We start from the raw sequence: 22,671 nt of genomic DNA, 5'->3' as shown, positions 1-22,671 counted from the left end.
GGGGGGGGGGAGGGAAAGTGATGATGAGACATGAGGTGTCCATTCAGACCCTCTCGTAATAGAGACACATTTAGCTGTACACATACACAAACACACATAAACAGATGGATGGGCCTAATGCTGATGTGCCAACAACTACAGCACAGAAGCGTTCAGTGAAGATGTGTATCGGGTGGGACGATACAAACCAAAGCGCACACGTGCACGCACAAGCCGAGCATGAGGAGTGCATAGGTGTAGATGGGGAGCTGACAAGCCCTCCTCCCCTTCCCAACGCCAGCCAAAATCACTTTCAACGTAACGCACGAACAACGCAAAACTAATACGATGTGCATGTACGTGACGTTAAATACATCAATACAAACGTGGGCATGCATCACACACACTCTTCGATACACTGCTTAAATCATCATTCTTCCCACTGTGGTTCAACAGACACGCCCCACGCATCCGGTTCTCTCTGCTCTCCGTTTTCGTCTTCCCCGTTTCCACACATTCCCCTCTCCTACGTAACTTCCACTGGCTCCGTAAGCTTCACAAATCAGCGCCGCCGTGCACCCTCCATGCGCAATTTGCGTGTCGACTTGTGGCCCACGCATTCGGGGCATTTATAGCCATGGTGCCTCAACACCATACCCGGTACATTATATCTCCCGCAAACAACACACAGTGGCGCAAACCCCGAACCCAAAAAAGTTGACTCCTTTGTACCGTAATTGGTATCATGTTTGCAAATATTGTGATCCTCCGTCGATTCCTCAGTAGATATGGGGACCAAATACTCCACAGGAATAGACATGGAAATGGGATACCGGTAGCCTGCAGGGGACAGTTGCTTTGGGCGGAACTGCAGAAGCACCAACTGCTGCCCGGTATAACGCACTGCAACACCGTCTAGTTTTCCCTCGCATACCTCTTCCATCGCAGAGCACCAGTAGCTGTCTGTCAAGTATTTGTGCAACGACGATGCGGGCGCTAAAATGCGATACGTCTCCCCTGGTGTTATAATTGTCGCCTTCATGCAGCGGCCTCCTCAATCTCTTTTTTTTTTGTGTGTGTGTGTCTGTGCCTCCCTCGCTGCCGCCTTTGCTGTTATCTTTTCTGTACTTTCGCAAAATACTTTCAAGCGGCGAGAATCAAGGCGCTCCCCTGTTTGTACAACAGCCACTTGAGCGTGATCAGAGAAGGAGGTACCGGCGCCTCCGCAAACAGTAACGGACAGAAACTGTGGGAATGATGAAGCAACGAAGAAAAAAGTAGCGAAGAGACACTACCGGGTGACTGCAAAAAAAAATCCAAATCGCCTCCCTTACACGACTTTCCCCTTCGCTATTGGTATTTTTACTGTACAAAGCGGCGCAACACACAAACAATACCAACCAAACACCTGTTGAGGTGCACGGCTTGAACGGAGGTTAAAAGACATGAGGTAGAGAATGGGAATGAGAATAGGAACACTACCACGGTCACCAACTAACTGTCAGCAACCATCATACGCATTTCCAGTGGAACTACGTGGGCATCAGACAAGAGAAGAAAAGTGGAGTAGGGGAATAAAACCGGCAGCTTGTTAGAAATAGTTAATTCGCTGATGATGCTGATGTTTGCTTGTCTCTTTGTTTTTGACCGCGCCCGATGTCAGGACAGTTAGTGCTGCGACATGCTTCAGCGGGAGGCTCTACGTCTACCATTAATCGCTTGATTCACACTGTAGTTTCTTCGTTACCCCTCAAGTACCCTCAAGGTTGTCAATGAAAACTAGCAACTGCTCTGCAAAGTCAAAGGTGCGCAGAAGATTCTTCGTAGACGTCCAAAACTGCTGTGCCTCTACTGCCTCCAAAGTTGATCCCGTCCCTACCAGAATAGAGGCAAGAACGTAGATCATGTTCTTCACTGCCTCCTGTATGGCTTCACGCAGCACAGCGTTATCCTCCGCCATAGCTCCAATCCTTCGCGGCCCGTTAAAAGCCGGCACATCCAAAGTCGCGGCCTCGCCGCCGGGTAAACCAGTCCCTGACTCCTCAGATAAAGATGTGTAGAGGGCGCACAGCGTTCCCAACACGCGCTGCCACAAATCCCGTAGGACTACGGGATTTTCTCCCATTAACTTTGCATAGTGGAGGAACACTTTCGAAAGTAGAGACACAACACGACACTTCAAATCAACCACTTCCCGGTGTTTGTCCCTGCCGCCTTGTGATCGCTGGGCGGCAGCAGCAGCAGCGGACTGTGCAGCCCGGCGCGACGGCGGAGCTGGGGCAAGGGAACTTAGTATACTAGTTACCGAAAACTGTTTGGGTAGAATTTGAGGAAGAACCTTATCGGTGGCGTGACCACCTTGGCACCCATCATTTTGATCACACCGTTCCCCGAGAGTTGCAGGGGAGTCTGAAGGTGATGCGCAAGTCTGCTCCACGAGGGGGAATATTACGTTCTCGTACACCAGGACCACCGTATCCGCGGACAGCGAACCAATTTCCAAGTCTAGTAAACAACGTTGTAGGCACAACAGGGCCATGTTCCGGTCCCTGCTGTGACGAGACATAACAACCAAGTTGGAGAGCCCCTTCAGTGCAATAATCCACACAGCAGGTCCTTTCGCGTTGTCAGCCGGGGCATCTCTTAACGCGTGATTTATCGCGAAGCGATGGCACACAGTCACCAGGCTCCCAATAAAACTTTCTACGAGTTCACCTTGTTCAGGTACATCGGAGGGTTTCACATTTGTCCGGGGCCATGTTGTATCGGCAGAAGCAGGATATTCCTCCTGCATCCTGGACGACTGAAGAGCACACGTCACTAACACATTCACAATATCATCACTCTCACTTAACGAATCATAAAGTGCCTCCCTCACCACAAAGGAGAGAGCACTCTGAACGCGCTTTTGGACAACGGGGCTGGGGCACGTGGTAAAGGAAAGGGAGAGCGCAGAAAGTACTCCATTAAGCGAAAGGTTATATGGTGGGTTAACCAGCCGAGGGGCCTCCTGAGTTAACTCCAGTAGAGTAAGTGAGAGGTCAGCGGCGACGGCAACCTTGAATACGTTCGGTGGTGCGGCCATCAGCAAGTCAAGAAGGGGTGAAAAAACATGCCGAGATTCCGCATTGGACGCGAAGCAGACAAGAGCTCTGAGTACTGCCTTGACGACGCGCGTTGTCGATGTCAACCACTCCTCAAAGAAGTCAAAACTCGCGGGAGAGGCACCGGCTCCGAAAGAAACCCCAAACCTCTCGGTGGTCGGGGCATAGAGACGGCTACTGCTCTCACCGTCTTCACTGATGTTGTTGCGATACAAATCAGCATCGTCAAGATGTTCGTGGGCAGTAAAGTAATGTGAAACTGTTTGTTGGCATAATTTTATGTAGCGATCCAATATGGTCTGCTCCGCAGGACGGCGCACGGCAATTTCTGTAATGAGTACCAACAAATGAGTGGATAACCTCCCGCCATCTTTCTGCCTCAGCTTATGTCGCACTTCTTCGCAAAGCACAGAAAAAAACCTCCCGTGTGAGTCGACATCAAGCCCATCAATCATATTCAGAAGTTCTTCCAAAGTTGGGAGAAGAGCCTTTACACGTTCCATGGTTTCCTGTTCCCTCTGCAAACGAAGCTCCTTCGTGCGGTTCTGAGTGTTTGGGGAGCCCCACAGTGTGGAGAGCCACCCGCCATCTGGTTGTGTGTCACCGATTTCCTCGGCACCAGCACAGGGATTAGCGTACAACTCAGCCCAAAGCGTTACAGTCTCCGGCGAGTCGACTACATCGCGGGAAAACATGCCAAGAAGAAAGAAGTTTGAAAAAAGCCGGCCCAACTTCTCCCAAGCATCGAGGACGTCGTGAACACACTCATCGAGCACACGAAACACCTTTTCAAGGCAGAGTAGGGCGGAAGGCTGAGTGGAAAGTTGTGGAATTGTGCTCCCAACGTTCTCCAAGTCAAGCGGCAACTGGGACAGAATGGTGAGGATGACGCGATCAACGACGGAGGCCATGCCACGGTCCCTCGCTGCCTTAGCCAGAAGACATAATCCGTCCAGTGCACAGTTGTACGCGTACTCAGGCGTGGCAAGCTGGGGAATCACGTCGCCGCCTTCGGCGCCAGTCTCCTGCGTGCTATCCTTTTGGGTGGCGAACACCGACTTTGTGCAACCCACTAAAGTATTGCCGAAGGCGGTAAGGCAATAACTCCATATCATACGTAAGATAAACGGCCGAAGTGCCTCCACCTCGCAAGATTCAAGAGCGTTTGGCGACACTGCCTGCATTGATACCCTCGTAAACGGGTCCGATTTCCTTGACTCAACAGCTTCGGATGGCCGCATCTCTAAGCGCCACGTGACGTCATTTGAAAAGCCGACATCCATCATCTCCGCCATGATAATTGGATGCGCCTTCACATCCTCAAACACGGCCCTCAGGTACTCTTCGGGGAGGCTGCCTCCACCGTCACTATCACGGTGCATGCGTCGGAAGTCCTCTTGGGTCATTGGTTTACTCATTTTCCCTGAGTGTTGATCGGTGTTAAGCATGATGAGTGAAAAACCTAAAATGAATGGCCCTTGTTCGCTCTGAAAGGGATTGATATCCTTCCCCTCCCCGCGGTTGGCTTCCAACCAGGTTCTGGAAAACACTTCCATAACCCGATCGATCTTCTGGGCCTCGCCTGGCATGCACATATGATAGGCTGTCTCACGTATCGATGACAACAGGGACTTGCCACGGAAATCAAATGACTGGAGGAAACCCTTTAATTGCTCTTGGTGATAGCGTACTGTGCCAAGCTTCAAGTGGTCGTCCTTTCGGTCTTCCATCCAAGCCGCTAGGGCCGCTTGGTAATGCTCACCTTCATCCGGATCCGGCTCGGGTGGTTCCCGGCCCAACTCCCCCAGGTAGTCGCCTAGCGCACGCTTATCAAGAAGACCACTCAAACGGTACAGACAGGCGCCAACCTCACGCCCACCAGCAGGTTCTTCGAGGATCAGCATTGGCACATCACAGCCAATACTGCCCGTTTCAACCCCTTTCAAGGATCCAGCTGGCAAGCGGATGGCTTTCTCAAGAAGAAAAGGGATGCCGCTCTTTAGAGCGTTAGTGCGAAAAAGAGATGCGAGCTCTACGAGCATATTCTTCTCGGTTATACGCGCGTTAATCATGGCCGCCATATTTGAGTCCCCATGAAACCGCTGTGGTGGAGCAACCTGCGACACCTGCCACAACAGCCCCTTGATTGCCTCGAGGGCAAGCGCATCCATCCTCGTCAACGGTGTCCCAACCTCTACATCATTTGTAAGCCCGTTGTGACCAGGCTTTCCACCCTCCAGGGGCACGTTCGAGTTAGTGATATTGAAACAGTTCTCCACCAACAAGCTACACATATGCTCTAGAAGTGGAAGAAAGCGTCGCGAAAGATCATACTGTGCGTAGCAAAATACGGCAAAGTTCGCGTCCGTGCAGAACCCCACTAGACTTTCCAAAATAAGCTCCCGCTTCTCACAAAGATCCAGCATCTTTGACACGCTCATTTGAGCAGCCGGACTCGGCCGCTGAGAGGATGTTGTGACGGAGCCAACTCGGCTGGACGTCGAATTTGTGTTTAGATCGCTGCCAATGCGCACAAGCGGATCCAGATGAAGCACCTTCAAAAACGAATAGGTTTGCGGAAGCAGGTGAAATGAAGCTACCTTCACGACGGTGTGCACCGTTGGAAATATCTGAGAAAGAAGACCGATGTCCTCCGTCCCCACTCCAGCAACCAACAAAGCCCTACAAAGATTGTGCTGCACGCTGTAAAGCAAATTCCCGCACTCCGGCATGCACAAATGATCCTTGACGACGAAAAGAATAGACTGCGCTAAATGCAGGCCTTCCAGTTGAACCTTCCTGACGAGTGAGGAATCCGCTGCCGAACCAAACATACCCGGACTAAAACGGCCCTCCTTGATCTCACTGACAGTTCCATCGATGAGACTACATACATAGCGAAGCATGGGAACGCCCGTGAGCTGAAAATCGACACAACTTTCGTGGGCTTGAAAGTTCTCAACGCCATCGGTGCTGCCTTGACCCAAATTATACGAAGAAATATTCTCAATTATAAAGCCGTACATCGCCGTCGCAGTGTCTTTCATAGCCTCCTTAGCAATACAACGGAGCAGCAAGCTCGTGTCCGGATGCATGGCTATCACGAATGCCAGGCGTACGACGTCGACAAAGAAGGTCTCAGGAAGCGCACGCGCGCACGGATGCTTCACACAACTCACGCACAACTTCAGCTTCCTCAGCAACAGATCCTCATAGGTAAGGTCATCTTCGGAACCACCAACAGACCGCTGGGCCAGCTCCAACACCCTCTGGATCCCCTTCACTGTAATGAAGGTGCACCTAAGATCAATCAAGTTCGATAAAGAAGTCATTGCCGTGCCAATTATGGTGTAACTCATCTCCTCACTTATCCATATGTCGCAGAACGGGAGCAGAATCGCCTCCTCCGTGATCGGGCGCACCAAACATGGAGTCACGATCTTGCGTTGTAAAGCCCGGAGACGGCGCAGCAGCACATGTTCTACCACGTCACTCGATCCTAAGAAACGCGCCTTGGCGCCAAACCTCTCATTGGAGCGGATCGCAACCAACAAACTCTGCACGTGAGTGGCAACGGCGAGGCGGTCCTCGTCCCAGCGCTCGTTGGCACGACTACAAACATCATTTGAGCATGACACGGTGGTCGCAGAAGACCCTATCATGAGGCAGTCGGCAACCTCTTTTAAAAAAAAAAAAGTACACAATCAACCCTGGAATTACGGTCACTTGCGTCTCTCCAATTTGATAACCAATGCGTACGTATCTGGGATATACGGTGAAAGGTCTGTGAGGTTATGCGATCACGCCACCCCCGAAAAAAAAAGACAAAAAACGTTGCCTTGCCCTAACGTCGTTGGTGGGGGTATTGTTCCTGAGGTATGAGAAAGATGAGCTTAACAAAGTGTGGATGTGATTACTCAGGAAGAGGAAAATAGGAGGAAAAACGGGGAGACTTTTCCCCCAACGACCAGCAACCACAAGTACCAACAGTGAAGCAGAGCATTCATGAAAAAAAAAAAGGTGCCCCGATTAGGAGACTTAGATACGGGGAAAACAACAAATGACCTCGAAAGAACAGTCTAATATAGCACGTCATTCACACATATGCCCCCCCCATTAACACATAAAACCACACGTGTCCCGAGCAGTTGCTGCATCAAATTTTAATAATACAACTTCGCACACCACCGACAACATTTACTCCGCAATTTTCGTCGCAGCCGCTGTGCAAAATCGGTGAGTGAGTCCCTATCTTCCTCAAGAACCAAAGGCAAGTGACCGGCTGGATGAGCAGCAGAGCACAGTAATAAACAGATGTAAAACACACATGTAAGTTTTCCCGCCTTCTGCGTACCATGAAGCAAGTCGACTCGGGAACGTTCAGAACTTCCCTCACCGCTCTTCACTTCACCCGTTTCTGGATGCAAGAGATACAACAAGATAAGGAATTTGAAGGCATCCTTCAAAGCGCAGTACGGAGAGTAGCGCCCACCATAACCTCTGTCCTGTGCGTGTCGCCCATACAGTACTGCAACACAACAGAGAGGGTGGGGAACAAAAAAAATAAGCACATTTGTTCGGATCCGCAACGATGGCAAAACCGACCCGCAGCGAAGTTAACTAAGGAAAAAATGGCCGTCGGCACGAAGCGACGTCCCTGCGAGGCCCTATTGAACGTTCTTTTCATTAATTACCTCGGGGTCAGCCATTAAAAAGGGGGGGACAGAAGGATAAAGTGAACTACACATTTGCAAATACCGATTGCACCTCACCGACAGCGATCCCGCTCGGTTGCCACTGGAGAATAATACTGGCACCCTCGCGCATCACCTCTGGGTGGTATAAAAACCGAAAGCGAACTAATACCTTTTCATCAATAAGTTGCTGGGTCTCCACACCAGAAGGTACTATTTTTACGGCCTGTCGAAGGTTACCCGAATAAAGAATCGGCTCCAGCTGCGGCGTTATGGATTGTGCGAGTACCTTTATGAGCGCCTCAAACTCCCAACAGACTTCCACCGAGTTGGGAATCAGCATCTTACCCTTCTGTGACATATCAATGCCGTTAGGAAGTTCGGAAAGAGCGAATGTTCCCTCGTCACTCTGCTGCGCACGTGTGACGTGGGATCCATCCACATGAATTCCTCTTACGGTAACGGCGTGAAACTTTCCCTCTGCATCCGGTCCAATGTTACAGCGGCACCCCAACTCAACAGATCCCTTCGACACATGTCCTTTCACAACTGGGCCAACTCCCCGAACGAGAAAACAACCATCAAGAAGAACCTCAAACATAGAGTTCGGAGTTGGAGGTATCTCTACATGCGGTAGGGAGGAAAGAAACTGCTGAAACACTTCGATGCCATCGTTACTCACGGAAGACAAAGAGAGCAGAGGAACCTGCTTATTCTTTCTCCACGTCTTTTGAAATGCCACCACATCACTTGAAGTTGCTAGCACAAGTGAACTGCATCCAATAGTCGACAGTTTCGCGGCCAGCTCCAGCAAAAACGCATCAACTTCAAACTCAACCACTGTGTCTATCTTCGTCACAACGACAAAGAACGGAAATTTCATTGCACAGCAAACCTGGGCGTACCTCGCTATCTCGTTAACAGACTGATCAACAGCAATTGTTATCCCCGTGAAGTCCGGCCGCCGGCTCATCAATCCAAAGAGCATCTGTTTAGTCACATCCCCACCGAGGTCGATCATCGTAATAGAGCGACATGGCCGCTCACTACTTTCAGGCCGATACGCAAACGGCATTTCTTCTACTCTTGATTCGGTAACAGGAAGCACACGCGTCACAATGGACGACGTCTTCCCCGTGGTGATTTCGTGTTTGTGATTAAATATGAGCTGACGCGCACTGCCAACTCCGTCATCGCGGAGTCCTGTGAGGAGAACGCCCATCAAGGTGGACTTCCCACTCCCTGTGGTGCCACAGAAGGCCACCCTGCAATCCTGCTGCTTCGCTTGCCGCTGCGTAACAAGAATCTCACCGCACCACAGCGGTACGGGAGTCTCTTGAACTGCAAACTCTTGTAAAACGGTTGTGTCAAGCCCGAGCGCCTTCGCCATGCGCAGAAGTGTTTCTACAGACTCCTGGTAATCGGCGGCGGAAAGCCCTCGTGGTGTGCCGTCATCAGCAACACCCAATTCGTACAGGCATTGACCGTTTCCCTCTCCCACCCGAAATCTCATCTGAGTTATCAGGTGCTCTAAGCGGCCCGCGCTGACGCCCGTTAGGCGCCACTTGTATTCTACATTTCCATTATCATCTTCCTTGACAAGGCGGTTGCGTCCTCTCACGCCATCTAACGAAAATATCCCCGCAAGTCGTCTATCCCTATCGAAGGAGGATTCAGCACGCTGTTGGAGCGCATGTTCCTTCAGTCCCACCGCTGGCCCCTCGCCCTCTCCTGTCAGGTTGCCCAAGCAGTCCAACCTTGAGAATGCTGGACAATCGTCCCGCAAATCGTCCAACATTGGTGATTTCTCTTTAGTTTCCATTAGGGGCAAGCTGACCGCGGCCTGCTCCGACCACGCGCGCAGACACTTTGAAATCCACTAGCGGCGTGCAACCTAAAAGTGAATACCACTACCCTGACTAGTCCACAAAGATGCAAAAGTAATAAAGTTGTCTTAGCGGGTAACAATCGCTCACTTGCACGTAACCACGTGCGGTGAAAAGGAAAAGGAAACGTGTTGGTGAGTGACGGTAGTCGCTGCAACAGAAGTCAGGCAGATAGACAGCAATGCAAATACCACGAGCCATCGTATCCTCCACAACACTCGAAACCACTCCCGTGGTGGAACACCTTCAGAAAGCGGCCAAACAGGGTCACGTATACGTTGCGCTAAATAATTTCTTCCCAAGCGCGACTATCATATATCACTATTCACCCACAGGAACAAATCAGCTTCAGCGTCGTTTCACAAATATTGTCGTTTCACTACGCCACCATACTACCAAAAAAATGCAATGAGTAATTTGCACATCACTCATCCACCCGCGCTTGCAGGCTCGTCGCAGCATGCGTCAGCCGTAACCGCAGAAGTAAACTCAGACCCGAGCGGATTACGGGTGGCCGAGCAAAGGTCGGCGGGCGCAGTTGTCGAAGCCAGTAGAAGTGGATCTGACGAAGCCCCAAGTGGTGTGTGACTGTGCACACACGGTGCCTTTGGCCCCATATCGCCGATGACACCGTCATTCCCATCAAAGGGAAAACAGAATTTCCCTCGCTAACAGCAGCATGCCCCTCGCTGGGCATGCCTTTCGATAGCGGGGACCCAGGCTGTCCAACTTGCATACCGGGAAGAATCTTCAAGCTGACGTCAGCACCCGTCCCGCTCCATCTTTTGCTGGGATGGCTTGTCGAGCCCATCCACTCACCCCTCCTCCTGCCCTATTAAGCTAACAGTAGCTGCTGCCACCCGCCCATTGTAACCACTTATGATGCCCTGAAACATAGGCACACCTCTCAGATGCACCTCAAATCCAACGGTGCCTCCATCGATGTATCTGAGCCTCGCCCCCTCAGGACTGCACATCGTGTCGCTTGCGGCACCGCAGGCAGTTTTGGTACCCCTACACCCACGAGTCTTTCACCCTCAGCTGCAGTATCACACCCTACACTGCAGCAATTTTCACACCACCGCTCCTGTAACCGAAGAGGCGTTATCCTCCAGTTGTCTCCACATTTTATTGCGCCATGGTGACACGGGCTTCACATGTAATCCTACCCCCTTTTAGCGACATTCCGCTCCGTCCGCCGGCCGATTCTTAGGATGGTAACGCTCCTCACCCCACACATTAGGAGGTTCACACGTCTGAATTCGCTTCTGTCGGTAGCGATATGTGCAATAACGTCGCACCCCAAATGAGCGCCAAACCGTCGCGTTGATACCGAACCAACGACATCATACAACAAGGAGGGCTCTGCTATCCACACGCACGAGATAGGGACAGCCGACATCCACCGCATTACACAGGACGCCCTTGCTGTGCACCCACGCAATTCATTGCCACTGATTGGACGCGAACACCTCACAGCGACATTATTACTCATCCCTTCAAGTGGCACCCTGCATCTTTAAAGCGTCATCGGGACGGGCGCGGGCCGCCGCAGACTCCACAATAAGACTTGGTGCGTGCTACTCGTCGTGCAAAAGCTTCACGCAGACGATATGGTCGCAACAGCGCAATCGGGGCGTCATAGTGTTCGAAGCACTACCCAAAAACTGTTGCAGGAGTATGTGACAATAAGTTCGCATTACCCCTTTGCATACGATTCGCAACTAATGGAGGGCCTGAAGGGCTCTCCAGCGCTACCGCAGGTGCCGCTCCACAGGAACCCATTGCGCCGTTTCATTCGTGACAACACCAACGAGTGAACATTTGCGCATGTGCAGCCCTCGGATGCTCGCGATATCCTTCACAGGGGACGTACAGAGTGGATGCATTCAGATGCTCTCCCCATCCCAACACTAGGGTCGGCAGCACATTACCCACACCACTGTGTGACATTGGAGTGATAGAAAATAAAGGCATCCACAGTGGCGGATCGTTCAACTAAAGGGGCCCTCCTTTCATTGGATTGTTATAACAGGGCAAACCAACCCAAATCACTGAACAAATAGGTTAAAAGTTAGGGTGCACATCGCACTAGTTGGGGTTCTTGCGGATCAAACTGCCATAACCAAAGGTAGAAGAATGAATGGGGGAAAAGAGTATTAATTTCGACCTCCACTATCAAGTGTAACGGCAATAGTCCCGCTGATGGCGAAACACCATACAACACAGAACGGTCAGCCGGCAGTCACATGACACCCCGTTCCATATGAAAACATATTATTATTAGTTTTTCTTCTTTTTGCTTTCAGAGTAAAATAAAAAAAGAGAGGGAATCAATAAAAAAAAGAATCGAATTACTTAATTGCTAAGGCTATTGGCCTCCTCACCTGTGACCACATCGTTTCTCAGAACGTCCCCACTCTTTCACTCGGTGCATTTTAGATGCGGCTGGGGTACAGATACACGCGAATGCGCCTGCCAATGGCCGATGCGGGAACGGAGCTTCCATTGAACTTAACGCGAACGGTTCCAGACGTGCCGTGTGGCCGGGTGATGCGGCCCCAGATGGCGCGGGTGTTGCTGCGGCGGGCAGGCGCTTTCGACCAACGCACACAACGCTTAATCTTGTAGCCATGGTAAACATAGCAAACGCGCTTGCCAACGTACCACTTGGCATCCTCAGTTGTGTTCACGTTCTCAATGCGGACGAGTGCAGTGTTTTTGTTCTGCCCGTGCAGCCCCCGGGTGTATCCGGCGAGAGTCCCCTTCATGTAGAGGCGAGGAGATTTGCGGTCACGCTTCACCCTGGTGGTCTTCTTCGTCAGCTGGTGTATCTTCTTGCTGCGGTTGGCAGCGACGGAGCCGGAGAACTTCTTCACAAGAGCCATTTTGTCGTGCTAGTCTGTTTTCGAAGACTGTTGGTGTCGTGTAAACGCGTAAGCCTGGCTATTAGATGTACAGCGACGAGGGCGTCAAACAAAAGAGGAGGTTGAAGTGACACTTACTATCAAATGCACAATAGTACACATGGACACTTTGGAGGTGGACACGTAACGATAATAGCACACATTTCTCCGGATGGTTAGATATCAATGATCATAATAGGCGTTGTCGTTATATTTTTTTCTCCTTTCACAATAGCCACAAAGTAACAGTACAAGGAGAAAGTTCGCACAACCCGAAAGAGCAACGGACGCAAAACAGTGTAGAAGGAGCGTCAACGGAGCAGTCAAACAAAATGAAAACAGCAGAAGGGAACGGTAGGTACACCTCCATGGATACAAACACAAGCAAAAGTCCTCTAATTACCTTCAACGCTTGCCCCCTCCACACACAGAAAGAAAGTACCGGCATAAGGACAGGTGCAATGTCCAGTCTAGCGAATGAAAAGAGAAGACCAAAACGCTGTGAAAAATATAAAGAATAACAAACGCGACAAGTCGGTTCGATGGTTAAGCTCGAGTCCAGCTAACGCAAACGCTATTCCAAACGGAAGATTCTCCCACATCATCATCCACTATCGCTACCGCGTTTCTCCGCAGAGGCTTTCACGGAGGCATTTGTTGCTAGGCGGGCGTCCGATCGCTATTCAACGGAGAAGGAATCATATTGACCGCACGATGAGTATGTGTGTGATGCCCACTGATGATTACCAGTTTTCCCATAATGCGTTAAATTTGTAAAGAGACGGAAAACGCGCCACACGCACACGTAAAGGGAAAAGTAAAGGGGAAAAGAGAAGCCACCAAATATTCCACGATGCAAAATTCAAACGCCCTGTAAGCATCATCACTTCTGCACATATATCCATCCAGTACTCACGCACACACACACAAACAATACACATGCACAACGACCCTTCTCCGTTCACATTTGTTCCTATCATTTGATGTGACCCCGCCTATTCCATAAAATGTTCTCCTCCCACTACAAACAAACAAACGCAAACACACCCGCGCATGGAAAGAGAAACGGACGCGTCCTCCTCAGGTAATTTACACGAGGATGCAAACAAGTGTCACGAAACGGTAACCATACTTTTTTCTTTCCTCCCTCTTCGGGTCCTGCATTGCCCGCAACACCTCTCAATTGCTACTGTCTGCTCCATAACTTTCTTTGGAGCGGGGCCCGGTGGCTCCCTGATTTTGTTTACTCTGTGGGAAACTCCCGTTAGTGACCGGGCCGCGTAAGAGCGGCGTCCCCTCTGGCATTCCCGCAAGCTCCATTTCGTAGCGCCTTAACTGTTCTGCGCGCGTAGCATAGCGCAAGTAGAGAGCGTATGCGGAGAAACACGCGCCCAGGATCAGGTAGAGCACCCCAGCACTTCGACATGCCTCTGTCTTTTGGGGCATATCCCACCCATGCGTAAACGCAGTAATATCAAATGTCGTGATACGAGCCTGCATCAACCACGAAATGACAAATGCTGTCACTGCGTTCACAAAAGAGAAAGCTATGCAAACATACAGTTTGGGAGACATCGTCGTAGCGAAGCAAACGTTTACCACCTAATCTCACCTTCGAAGATGTGTATGTATGGTAACAAAAATAATAATAACGCACAAGCATAGCATAAAAACAAAGAGGGATAACACTGTAGGGCAACGTGTAGAGATGGAATCAGAATCTAAAAGGAGGGGGAAAAGCTAAGCAAGGCACAAAGTTAGCAACCACAAGCTTTAGAGATGTATGCGTATACGTGTCCACAAACACAAGCTCACATACATGCTCATTTCATCAACGGCCTTCTTAAACCTCATCGGTTGCATTCGCGAACACGACGAATTACCTCCTCCCCACTCATCGTTGATCATCTCGGCAACATCCCAATCCCTCATGTTGCAAAACCGAAAGGAAAACAACATGTGTCGCCGTAGTGACGTGCGCGGGGGGAGGGGGAGGAAAGTCTTCACCTCATTGCTCCTAGATCAGGTGGTGAAACTGGCACGCTGACGCTGGTGGTGGGGTGCCAGAACATGAACAGCAAATAGAATCAGCGATTTGTGTATCCCAGTTGCAGCGCAAAGACGTAGAGAAAAGGTATAGAAGCGTGAAAAAAGCAAAGCGGCCTTGTTCACTTAGCGCAGGTAGCATTGGGCTGAGACACCCACCAACACACCAAAGGTGCCTTTAGAGAGAGTAAGCCCTGTATACTCACGTACGCGAGGAAATGTGAAAAAAAAAATCGCAGAGGAAGACCGCGGAACAAACACAACGAAACTACACTTCAAGCATCTCGCAATCACCATCACTGCACCTACTGCTTGCAACATCTTGGCAATCATTCGATAGAAAAGTTCGATAACCCCAGTGCAGACGGTACCGTAACCGTGAGGAAAGAAGACGACACGGCCCGCGCAGCCACCTCAAAGACGGTGCTACTAACACCAATACCGACAACAACATGAACAAACCCCCGGCTCGTCGGCACGCCGTGGCCTTTTCACTTACCACCCACCCCCGCTCCACTGCAGGTACTGCGAACGCTGCAAGTGCGCCAGAATCTATCATGAATGCGAATAAGAACGCAAGCGTGCCGTTGAGCAAACAAAAAGCCAATACAACCGAACTGCAAAACGAGTGCTGGAAGAGGTACATCGACGATCGGTACGACTCGGTCATTTCCCGCCCGAGATATGTACAACGCCACAAGGGAGGGGGGAAATGGGAAAAGGGGGGAAGGGAGAGGAGAGGAGAGGAAATGGTGGTGGCGCCACGCACGGTAGGGGAAGCTAGGTCCTACAAATCGTACTGTGACCCTCCTGCTTGGTCACTTGGACGCGGGGGAAGGTGAAAAGGAAGGGTCGAAGTAAATGAGTGAACCTGTTGGGCGGGGGAAATGCAAACAAAGGCAAATGCACACTCACGAGGAAATAGCAGAGAAAATGTTGTGCACGTACATATACAAAGGGAAAATATTTTCAAGATAGTCGATTTCCCCCCTTTATCCTCACTACATGCCATGTTCTGGGTCATGGGCACAAAACTCGCATATACATGTTACCTTTTCACACGGGAAAGGACCTTGTCCAGCTTCCCTACGCGGTGGTTCACAAACTCGGCCCAACAGCTCCCCTGTCCAACTTTATACGGCTTGTGAGCAGGCACCGCATTATCTGTGCGATTACCATTAGCCAACAGCTCAGAAACATAAGGACCGCATCCTGTGGTGAGCAGCTCTACTCGAAACACGCACCTATCGGCAGTCAAGCGGGATCTTGAGTCCATGAGTTCAATTTCATCACCCACATCCAAGCTAATCGGCCCATCGTCATACAGCACATTGTTAACTCGTACAGAAAATCGATGTTGTTCCCATGGGAGCACTATCAGGCTTGGAAACCTCGTAACACCATGGAAGTGTAAAATAACTTGAACATAGCGGTGGCCGTCCGCTACCAGAAGTGCCCCATCTCCAGGTTGAATAAACAATACGGCATCTCTATTGTCAAAACAGGACCGAATGGCAAGGACGCTGTCGGAGCTACCGGCGACTGATGCCCTTCTCATTTGGCCGACAATCATAACTATGGGAAAACGCTTTTACGGTGAAACGGGCAAGAACCAAAACGCACGCACAAAAGAGAAAGAGAAAAGATACAACAACAAAAGCAAAACGCCTCGGACATCGTAGATGAGTTGCGGTAACCAAAACAGTCAGGTGTGACAAGGGAGGAAGACTGGTGGAGTAATTCTCTACAACCCCTCGCATACGCAATACAGGTTGAAGGCATCCCGCATCATAGAGACTACTGAGAAATTGAATAATTGCGGCACATAGACGCGTGCGTACGTACGTACGCGCGCCTTGATGAGCCAGTGAGTTATGAAATCACACAGGCGCAATAATAAAGAGAAGGATACATATAATCGTGAAAGCATTCATATACATTACACACGAGGGTAGAGATCTCGGACATCTTCGCAAACCGATAGTAGTACATACGATCGCCCTCACCATGCACCTACAAACCACCTTAGACAAAGGGTAAGAACACAAAAATGTCAAGTAGGTCCTAACTCTCAAATAACAGAACAGAAAGGAAGTAGAAGAGGACCGTAAGCGATGCGATAGTGCAATTACCACGTGCGTTCTCCCAGGTCTTCACTGCGTCAGCGAAAAGTGGTTGGTTTTAGGGGGCCCATTGTCGTTGCCCTTTAAGCTACCCCCACCGCTATAAGACTCCGAGTATGGGCCTCGTTTCGGCCCATCGCTATCTCGAGAACGTTCGGATTTACTCCTGTAATACCGCGATGTTTGAACTGCCGGCGTCGGTTTGAAGGGCATTAGGGCCCCAAATGGTTTCGGAACACTCAAACCGTCATCCGGGATGTAAGCATTCGGCCGTTGCTCGACGTAAACCTTGGGACCCTTGGATTTCTCCGATTCCAATTCCTCTTTTTTGCGCCGCAGAACGTTCCTGTACCGCGCCTTGCCCTCAACTTCTCTAATGTACCGCTCCTCTGCCTCAGCGAAAGGAGCCTCACCCTCCGCCATCAGCCGCTCCGCTTCCTCAACGATGCCTTCAAGACGCTGCACGTCTTGTTGCAACTGAATTGCGGATGCCTGAAAAACAGAGAGTTCGGAAACGGTAGCCATCATCTGCCTCGTCTTTGCCCGAATGCTGTGATGGTGAGAATTCACCTGTTTCGTGAGTGCTAGGGTAAACTCACGCCCGTTCTTAACTTGCTCAGCTAAACGCGTCGACAACTCAGTCACCTCCTCGAGAATGAGCTCCTTTTCACGGATACGCTCGTTGACATTTCTGACGCGTTCCTCCAACTGCTGATATCGCTGCTGCAAGTCAACGACGTCGTCCGAGCAGCTGTCAGACGCAGTCACAATGGCGCTCGGTGCTGCCTCACCAGGGGAGGCAGTAGCAACGACGTCGGAGTGTGCCTGCTGGGGGGCGGTGACGCCTGAGGCGACGCTCCTCCCCGCGTTTTGTCTTTTAAGAAGCCGCCAGCGGTGCGCGTTCTTTGGATTTGTGAGGTCATTTTCTAGAACCTCCACCTTCCACTTTTCATCATCAATGTCATTCAGGATTTTTGCCAGCCGGTCCTCCAGTTCCTTCACCTGAGGCACCGAAGCGCGAACAAGGTCAACCTGACGACGGACATCAGTAAATTTTATGCGCAGCGCCCGTATCTCCTCCTCACGAGCATTGTCCACGGTGATTCCATCGCGGATAACCTTCTCTTGCGTCTTGAAGCGTTCGTACAACACACACAACTCATCGTTCCTGTCAAGAAGCTGAATGCCAGCACCGTCACGGTTCTCGATAATGTTTTGATAGTTCCGCTTCGCGCCTCCCATCTCCTCCTCCATGGTGGCAATGCGGCTGGCCACCCGCCGGGCTTGAGCCTTTATATTACGTTCTTCCAAACTCCTTTTTTCCAAGCATTTTCGCTGATTGTTTTTCTCCAACCGGAGCGCCCTGCATGATTGTCGGAGTTTGTGAATTTGCCTTCGCTTCTTCACCAACTCAGCCTCCTTTACAGCGGACTCTCGGCATAGGACAACAAGCTCATTCTCAAGAATGGCCTTTTTCTCAGTCATCTCAGTCATCTTTTGTGTTATAGCCTGTATCTGCGCAGCCTTGTGAGTCCGTTCATGCTTGATGCTCTGGAACGTATCGATGATAGAATCAAGTCGAAGTTCTAAGTCGGAGAGACGCTTCCGGGCATCGCTCACGTACATCTCCTTCATCCGTAGCTCATGTTTCCCTATGATGATACGGCTCTTGCCCTTAGCTTTCTCCTTACTGAGTTCCTGTAGACGAACGACCAAGGCTTTGATCTCACGACGTTTTGTCTCCTCCTGCAGCGTTCGGTTTATGATCTCCTTCTCTATCACCTTGATATCAGCGCTAACCGCTCCAACCTTTGCGGTAAACTCCTTCTCATAGCCTTGCTCCTTCAAGAAAAGTTGATTTCGTCTCTCTGCATCCCGTTTCGCGTCGTCTAAGCGTTGTGCGTTTCTTTTGCGCGTAGTTTCCACACGCTCGATAGTTTTCATTACACTGGTTATGTTGTCCTTTACATCCTTCTGCTCTTTTATAATTTTGCAGAGCGCAATGTCAAGTTCCGCATACTCCTCCCGAGCCTGCTCTAGATCCCGTCTCGCCTGTTCCACGTCTTCACACTGTTTGGCCCTTGTGGCATTGGTGGTGTTAATGAGATCTTCTATTTGAGCTATTCGTTGTTGATACCCCAGACGTGCCTCCTGCTCCATCTCTAATGAAGTGTTGAGGGTGGCAATGGTGACGCGTTTTGAGTCTATCTTGGATTTGAGTTTCTGCAGGTTGGCCACAGCCTGCTCGTAGTCCAAGTTGCGATTGTTCTTCTTCAACTCTAGCTTTGCTATCATGTCAGCTTGAGCGGCCAACTTCTCGTCCAGGGCCTTCGCCTCAAGCAACGCAGCTTCGTAACTCTTCAGAATCACCTGTGCCTGTCTAAGGGAATGTTCTGGCAACCGTTCGATGTTGGCAAGCTGCCTTGTAGTCTCCGCCATCGTTGTTTTAAACTTAGCGAGGGCCTCCGTAGCCTCCGCTTCCTGTGCTAGTAAAACGTCGCGCTTCGCAGAAAGGGTCTTGCATTGTTCCACCATGTCCTCGAGCTCCTTTCCAGTTGACGATACCTCCTGCCGCATAGCCTCCATGCGAGGTCTCAACTGAGCCTCCTCAGCTGCGATAGCATCCTCACGTTCTAGCGCTACAGTAAATTTCTTCCTATCTAATTCTAGCACCTCCACCTGAAGAATACTCTCGCGCTCCTGGGCATCTGAGAGCTCTTCCTCAGTATCCATGAGCAACTTATTCAAGCGCTGGATCTCCGCGTCATCATCCTGGGCAATCTTCCCGCGCGCCGCCATCCGCTCCTTCTGGGCATCAAGCTCCTTTCGCAGCTGCCGTGCCCTCTTCAAAAGAAAAAAGTCCCGTTTGTACACTACCAGAACACGATTGTGGAGCTCTTTGAATTTTTCTTTCAGATAATCGGCTCGCTCTTCGATAAGACGCCCCTCCTCCACAAGTGTGTCGAGCCCGACTATGGCAGCCGCATTTGACACATCTGTGACATCCCCCAGAAGTTGCAAGGTATCTGCCATACCAGCTGTGATAAGGGGGTTGGTTTCACCCACAACACAGCTGCAGAACGCGCTAGTATATTATCAACTCCGCCGAGCGGCGCCGTACACGACACTTCAGAGGAGAAACGAAGCAAACCTAACGGTAAGCGCCTAATTCTAGTGATTTTCGCTCAATTTCCTAGTTACCGTCTCTTGGTCCCTCCTAAGCAAAGACGAAGGAATACTAGCGGCGAGTGAAGAAAATAACCAAACGTACACCGGCACAAAAATGTCTGCCTGACGAAACTGTTCACAATAGATGCATAGCGACCAAGAAAGAAGGGGGATTTGTTATGTTATGAGGCAACGTGAAACACCAACGCAGGCACACCGAACAACGACCTCAACTCGCTCACCGAATCACGCGTGCCGAACGTCGCGATGAAAACGAAGGATATTGTCTACTAGCAGTGACAGAGACGTAAGAAGGGATCCCCTTCCCTAGGGCGCCAATCCCTTTAACACCGATAATGTTTTCATTTAGATTCAAGAAAAACGTGGGGTTTTGTGACACGCTAGCTGATGAGGACAAGGGATAATCACAACCACCTCCCTCGCCGCACAGAAGTGGCTTGGGTCGCTGCGGCAACAACGCCGCTATCCCAAATGCACCAGCGTCGCTCAGAGAAATACCTTTGAGAATTACAGCACGAATACGGTCATTGCCGCGCAGGGCGCTGAGAAGCATCACACCGCCACGGTCACCGATATGGCGATTATAACTCAAGTCTAAAACCTCAAGGGCCGAGGAATTGTTGTTTGTTTCATCCCTACGGATATCAAGTACCTGCACCAATGTTGCCACATCGTCCTCATCTAAACGGTTACGAGATAGGTCAAGGTGCCGCAGCGTTCCCCGGTGATGCTGCAACTTCGGAAAGAAGAGGTTAAGCCCCGTCGCGCGATCGCACCCGATCTGCAATCGTAGATGCCTCAGAGGGTTCTCCATGAAAGATTTGTCGAAGTACGAGGCCGCTCGCTGGCACTCCTCGGGACCAAAGCGACATTTAACCACTTCAAGGACGTCAGAACGAGGCAGCATGTGCATGATTCGATATACCGGATCAGAGAGCCGACCGACCCGGGTCCGAGAGAGTTTTCCACCATCTGCTGCGTCCTTCGCCTCTCCCCCTCCACATGCCACAGCACGTTGGACATCCGCAGCATTTGGGCATGCTCTATGGAGAGAATCGCCACCTTTGCCATCACGCTGACGCTTCACCGAGCTACGATCCAAATTTGTCCTTTTCCCAAAATGGTTGCTGTTCTTCGCTTCGGTTTCATTCCTCAAATCAACGTCACTACCCATATGGCGATTCTACCGCGGGAAAGGAATAGATGTATGCGTACGTGCAGCTGCTCGACCCTAGATATCTCTAGCTGCTGTCCGATACGGATGTAGCAGCTTCCGCCAGCCGGGCCACAAAGTCCTACCTACCGAGGAGGGTCAAAAAGTGGGTGAAGTGTGCCATATCAACAACCATACCTAACAAAAGACATATAAATAATAGTAGTACGCAAATGGGTTACCACCACGCACACACACAATCCACCTGAGGTGTGCGCCTTGTCACCTGGGAACTTCGCCGGCACCTCATGGACTTGCATTGTCTCCTGCGTATCACGTAAACGCAACTACGAACCCCCTCCCCGCCACCAATATCCTCCATTCTGAAATAGATGTACCACTGATATCTGTCTCATTTGCGCCACCAGAACGGGAGACTGGTCTTCACACGGCTCACCGGCATGAGGCAAGCCCATTCCCCTATCTCCCATATCGCTCACAGCTCGTCGCACTGGCCGCACAAACGAAACCACAATCGTCCACACGCCCAAAGTACCGGCGGTGTGATTAGTCACAAAACGTGTCCCATTCGAATTCCAAATAAGTCCCACTACATCTTGCTTTTCCATACTTGTCTCAGTCATCAATTGTAGCCGATCAGGAACGAGGGCGTGTGCTCCGCCTGTAGCTACAGCACCCCCGGAAGGCCGCTTAAAAAACAAAAGCGTCACGCTCTCCAAAGTGACGACAGCGAGTATAAGAAAGCTACGGCCTGCACCTGGAGCCCATGACAGATGGCGTACAGCCGCGCGGTCGGTGGTTACCCTGGGGCCATACGCAGTGCCGACAACGCGTCGACTCTCACCGGTGACGTACATGACACGAAAGCTCCCTGCACCGTCTCCCACAGCCAGCAAACTACCACTTTCGTCCCAGCTTACACATGTACAGCCCTTGGTGGTACGGTTCCTACCAATAGGCTGGTTAAATGAGCTGCTACTTTCGGATTCCAAGGAGTATGTGCTGCAGCAAGACCACGCACTGTTTCCATCGGAATTCGACTGGGCGAATATCAGTACTTTCCCTTTTGCACAGGCGCACGCCATGGTGAGGTAGGGGGAAAAGGCGGCTGCGTTGCAATCTTGTACGGGTACCGCCTCATCTAACGCCCAGCGGTTGTGTGATAAACGGTATATCCGTATGTGCTTCCCGCGGGATATACACGCAAGGCGGTTGCCGTATTGCCAAGGCGCCCAAACAAGCTGCGTACACGCGTGGCGCAGCCGGTCAACTAACGTGGTTGCAGCGGCGGGGTCCCACCTCTCTTTCTCCCCATCCGACATCTGCACCGCCTCCATCGGCAGGCTCTGCGTATTTGTTACAAAAATTTCATTTCTTGATGTCGATAAAGCGAGCAACTTGCTGTGATTGTTGTGCTCCATGGCAAGGATAACAGTGTCACCCGCTATCAAATGAAAAAGAGGATACGGCACCCCGGAAGATGAACCTGGGCACGACGTTTCACGACCAGCATCCACACTCCCCACTGCGTCGCCGCACGTTGGTGATTCCATTATGAGGACCTCACAGG

The 22,671-nt window shown here is 50.9% G+C and overlaps 10 protein-coding genes across 10 annotated transcripts; all 10 read right to left on the bottom strand.

The window, feature by feature from the left end:
• Positions 1-541: 541 nt before the first annotated feature.
• On the bottom strand, positions 542-1,021 carry TEOVI_000066900 (uncharacterized protein; the record flags this gene model as incomplete). The annotated part of the gene is made up of 1 exon (XM_067224041.1): positions 542-1,021. The coding sequence occupies one exon, from the start codon at positions 1,019-1,021 to the stop codon at positions 542-544; it is 480 nt and encodes a 159-aa protein (XP_067080142.1).
• Positions 1,022-1,729: 708 nt separating this feature from the next.
• On the bottom strand, positions 1,730-6,745 carry TEOVI_000066800 (Sec7 domain containing protein, putative; the record flags this gene model as incomplete). Its single annotated transcript, XM_067224040.1, has 1 exon — positions 1,730-6,745. One exon carries the CDS (start codon positions 6,743-6,745, stop codon positions 1,730-1,732), a length of 5,016 nt encoding a protein of 1,671 aa, XP_067080141.1.
• A 1,078-nt stretch (positions 6,746-7,823) lies between these two features.
• Positions 7,824-9,599, bottom strand: TEOVI_000066700 (GTP-binding protein, putative; the record flags this gene model as incomplete). The annotated part of the gene is made up of 1 exon (XM_067224039.1): positions 7,824-9,599. One exon carries the CDS (start codon positions 9,597-9,599, stop codon positions 7,824-7,826), a length of 1,776 nt encoding a protein of 591 aa, XP_067080140.1.
• A 2,502-nt stretch (positions 9,600-12,101) lies between these two features.
• TEOVI_000066600 (60S ribosomal protein L35a, putative) lies at positions 12,102-12,551 on the bottom strand (the record flags this gene model as incomplete). Its single annotated transcript, XM_067224038.1, has 1 exon — positions 12,102-12,551. The coding sequence occupies one exon, from the start codon at positions 12,549-12,551 to the stop codon at positions 12,102-12,104; it is 450 nt and encodes a 149-aa protein (XP_067080139.1).
• Positions 12,552-13,748: 1,197 nt separating this feature from the next.
• TEOVI_000066500 (uncharacterized protein) lies at positions 13,749-14,144 on the bottom strand (the record flags this gene model as incomplete). Its single annotated transcript, XM_067224037.1, has 1 exon — positions 13,749-14,144. The coding sequence occupies one exon, from the start codon at positions 14,142-14,144 to the stop codon at positions 13,749-13,751; it is 396 nt and encodes a 131-aa protein (XP_067080138.1).
• A 739-nt stretch (positions 14,145-14,883) lies between these two features.
• On the bottom strand, positions 14,884-15,285 carry TEOVI_000066400 (uncharacterized protein; the record flags this gene model as incomplete). The annotated part of the gene is made up of 1 exon (XM_067224036.1): positions 14,884-15,285. One exon carries the CDS (start codon positions 15,283-15,285, stop codon positions 14,884-14,886), a length of 402 nt encoding a protein of 133 aa, XP_067080137.1.
• A 378-nt stretch (positions 15,286-15,663) lies between these two features.
• On the bottom strand, positions 15,664-16,188 carry TEOVI_000066300 (uncharacterized protein; the record flags this gene model as incomplete). Its single annotated transcript, XM_067224035.1, has 1 exon — positions 15,664-16,188. One exon carries the CDS (start codon positions 16,186-16,188, stop codon positions 15,664-15,666), a length of 525 nt encoding a protein of 174 aa, XP_067080136.1.
• A 580-nt stretch (positions 16,189-16,768) lies between these two features.
• On the bottom strand, positions 16,769-19,771 carry TEOVI_000066200 (MBO2; the record flags this gene model as incomplete). Its single annotated transcript, XM_067224034.1, has 1 exon — positions 16,769-19,771. The coding sequence occupies one exon, from the start codon at positions 19,769-19,771 to the stop codon at positions 16,769-16,771; it is 3,003 nt and encodes a 1,000-aa protein (XP_067080135.1).
• A 373-nt stretch (positions 19,772-20,144) lies between these two features.
• Positions 20,145-21,101, bottom strand: TEOVI_000066100 (Leucine Rich repeat, putative; the record flags this gene model as incomplete). The annotated part of the gene is made up of 1 exon (XM_067224033.1): positions 20,145-21,101. The coding sequence occupies one exon, from the start codon at positions 21,099-21,101 to the stop codon at positions 20,145-20,147; it is 957 nt and encodes a 318-aa protein (XP_067080134.1).
• Positions 21,102-21,427: 326 nt separating this feature from the next.
• On the bottom strand, positions 21,428-22,654 carry TEOVI_000066000 (uncharacterized protein; the record flags this gene model as incomplete). Its single annotated transcript, XM_067224032.1, has 1 exon — positions 21,428-22,654. One exon carries the CDS (start codon positions 22,652-22,654, stop codon positions 21,428-21,430), a length of 1,227 nt encoding a protein of 408 aa, XP_067080133.1.
• Positions 22,655-22,671: the final 17 nt, after the last annotated feature.

The sequence above is a fragment of the Trypanosoma equiperdum genome (genome assembly GCF_001457755.1).
Source record: "Trypanosoma equiperdum strain OVI genome assembly, contig: ctg_211, whole genome shotgun sequence".
NCBI lineage: Eukaryota > Euglenozoa > Kinetoplastea > Trypanosomatida > Trypanosomatidae > Trypanosoma > Trypanosoma equiperdum.
This window is presented reverse-complemented; position numbering and strand designations above follow the sequence as displayed.